We start from the raw sequence: 2,457 nt of genomic DNA, 5'->3' as shown, positions 1-2,457 counted from the left end.
ACAGGCTAGAATGTTAAGCTCTTTCAGTGAATCAAATTTAAAAGGAACTCAAATGAACTAAATAGGAAGTAAAAAGTAAGACCCTCTGTATATGTAAAATAAAACAAAGCTATACACTGTCTACTACTTAAAATGGCCCAAGATCAGCACTCCTTGAGCACCCTTGTCAATGTCAAAGCACAAAATGACAGTCGGCAGTCACATCTAAAAAGGGTGTGAGTGTGGTGCAATCTCGGCTCACTGTAACCTCCGCCTCCCAGGTTCAAGCAATTCTCCTGCCTCAGCCTCCCGAGTAGCTGGGACTACAGGCACACGCCGACACACCTGACTAATATTTTGTATTTTAGTAGAGACGGGGTTTCACCATGTTGTCCAGGCTGGTCGTGAACTCCTGAGCTCAGGCAATCCTCCCACTTCGGCCTCCCAAAGTGCTGGGATTACAGGCATGAGCCACAGTGCCCAGCTGTGAGTGCCGTTTCTAACACAACCCTCTGCTTACAGCGGTAAGCAAACTGAGATGGAAAGATAGTTAATCATGTTCAGGTGTTTTACTCAATTTAAGCTTTAAATTAAAAATATGAATATATGTGAGCATATGACTACATAATTCTTGCCAATTATTTTCATGCTACTATTGAGAACTGACACCTAAAGTTAGTACTAAAACCTCGAAATCCCCTGACACTCCTACACGGCCCAGAATATCATTAAGTTGTGTTCTTATCTGTGCTTAACTTTTAATAATATGATGCTGTTACTCCACTGAGGTTTTTGGTAACAAGATATACATAAGGCGTTTAGCATAGACAGATCCCATAAGTGGACATGCATTAATCCCCCCACCTAAATGTCTTGTAAATAAAAGGTATATCAGAACTTCAGAGGATATTCTGTTTTCATAGAGATTAGTAAAGTGGCTTGTATTTTTTTCTTTTGTTTGATCAGCTGTTCAGAAATTAACTTCCTCTAAGCCAGCCACACTCAAATGTGTATTATCTAACATAAATATTTTCTATAAAATATTAAGCTCTTCTTAAATATTTCTGTGTACTATCAGTTAGTTTATACTATGAAGATTTATACTGAGCCAGTACATTTTTATTTGGTTTTTATCTGAGTAGCTATGCAGAAATGCAGTTGATAGCTAAAATACACATACCCCAAAGGTTATCTCTTTAGGCCTCTGTAAGTTAAATTAGCAATGTTTTCATTTCTGTCTTGGGTGATCCCATTTAGTATGTTGTTATAGGACTATGAATAATAGCTATTCTTTGCTGAGTATTTAAGACTATTACTGTGTTTTTATTTGACTCCCATATTGATAAAATTAAGAGAAGACTTGAGATGGCTCCTACAGCTATTTTATAATTATTATTTTGAGCTCCAAAACCTGCCCTATAGCATTCAGTGAGGTAAGCCAACACACATTTCTTGCAACCTATAGTACTTCCAGAAGGAATCTTATTTAAAAAGTGAGATTTCTCCCTGAGAAAAAATATCTTAAAAAATGCTTTTAAAACAGAGATAGTCATTTAGCACTGTTCAGTTAGAGAGGATTGTCGAAGAAGATACAAAAGCTATGGTATTTCTCCAAGTAAATGTTTACAAACTATAAATAAATTCAGAACCTTATTTTAGCTATTTAAGCCACATTTTTCCCCAACCACTAAATCATTTTTTCTTTCATCTTTTCATATGTTATATATTTTACATATCAACCTAACAGATAGTTGGGTTTTTAGCCTAACTATTCATACAAACTTATCTCAATAGTCCAACATATAATTTAAGTGTATTTAATATGTAATTAATGTTTGTGTCAGTCCCTCCCAGTAATTATCATTGAATTAAAGTTTGAATGCATAGAGTTATGTGAAATTATTTCAGTTTGAAATCACCCAAATTATAATAGTTATCATTTATGTAAACTTTATTGCCACCAAAAATTTTAAATAGATGTTTGTGAACGTTGGAGTGCCTATCTCAAATAACTTTACTGAACCCCCCACTCAAGCTTATTATGTACTGTTGAACAGAAAGATTTACTCAATAAGAAATCAAATTCACATTTTTCATAATTTCACCATAATTTTATTTTATATTTACAGCGTTCAATTTCTAATGCAAGGGTCTTGCTGAGGATTTGGAGGATTAGGGAAGAGAGATGGGGTTTGGGGGTGAGGGATCTGAGGTCTGGAATGGACAATAATAATTAAGAAAGCTAACAGGATGTGAAAGTCTTCCAGAAGAAATTCTTGCAGCCAGCTTTGCGTTCTCGGGGTGCCATAGCCGGGTTTGAGTTAGCAGATCTCTGCAGCTCAAGCCTCATTTCATCCTGCTCAGCAGCCTGGGACAGATCATCAGGTTCCAGGGCATCATTCTCCGTCTGGTTGGGTTCAGACAGAAGCTCTGCCAAGAAGTACTTGGCCAGTTCCTGTATAGGGAAGAAGGGAGAGA

At 36.5% G+C, this 2,457-nt stretch overlaps 1 protein-coding gene across 1 annotated transcript in view; it reads right to left on the bottom strand.

Moving 5' to 3' along the window:
* Window positions 1–2,068: 2,068 nt before the first annotated feature.
* Window positions 2,069–2,457, bottom strand: part of SST (somatostatin) — a 1,550-nt gene continuing 1,161 nt past the window's right edge. The window contains exon 2 of the mRNA XM_032298282.1: window positions 2,069–2,434. Within this exon, the coding sequence (XP_032154173.1) occupies window positions 2,222–2,434 (213 nt within the window). The 3' untranslated portion in view covers window positions 2,069–2,221. The remainder of the gene's footprint in view (window positions 2,435–2,457) is intronic.

The sequence above is a fragment of the Sapajus apella genome, unplaced genomic scaffold, assembly GCF_009761245.1.
Source record: "Sapajus apella isolate SASKATOON/1434 unplaced genomic scaffold, GSC_monkey_1.0 scaffold38, whole genome shotgun sequence".
Lineage (NCBI taxonomy): Eukaryota > Metazoa > Chordata > Mammalia > Primates > Cebidae > Sapajus > Sapajus apella.
The sequence above is the reverse complement of the archived record's forward strand: the minus strand, read 5'-3'. Positions and strand labels throughout refer to the sequence as shown.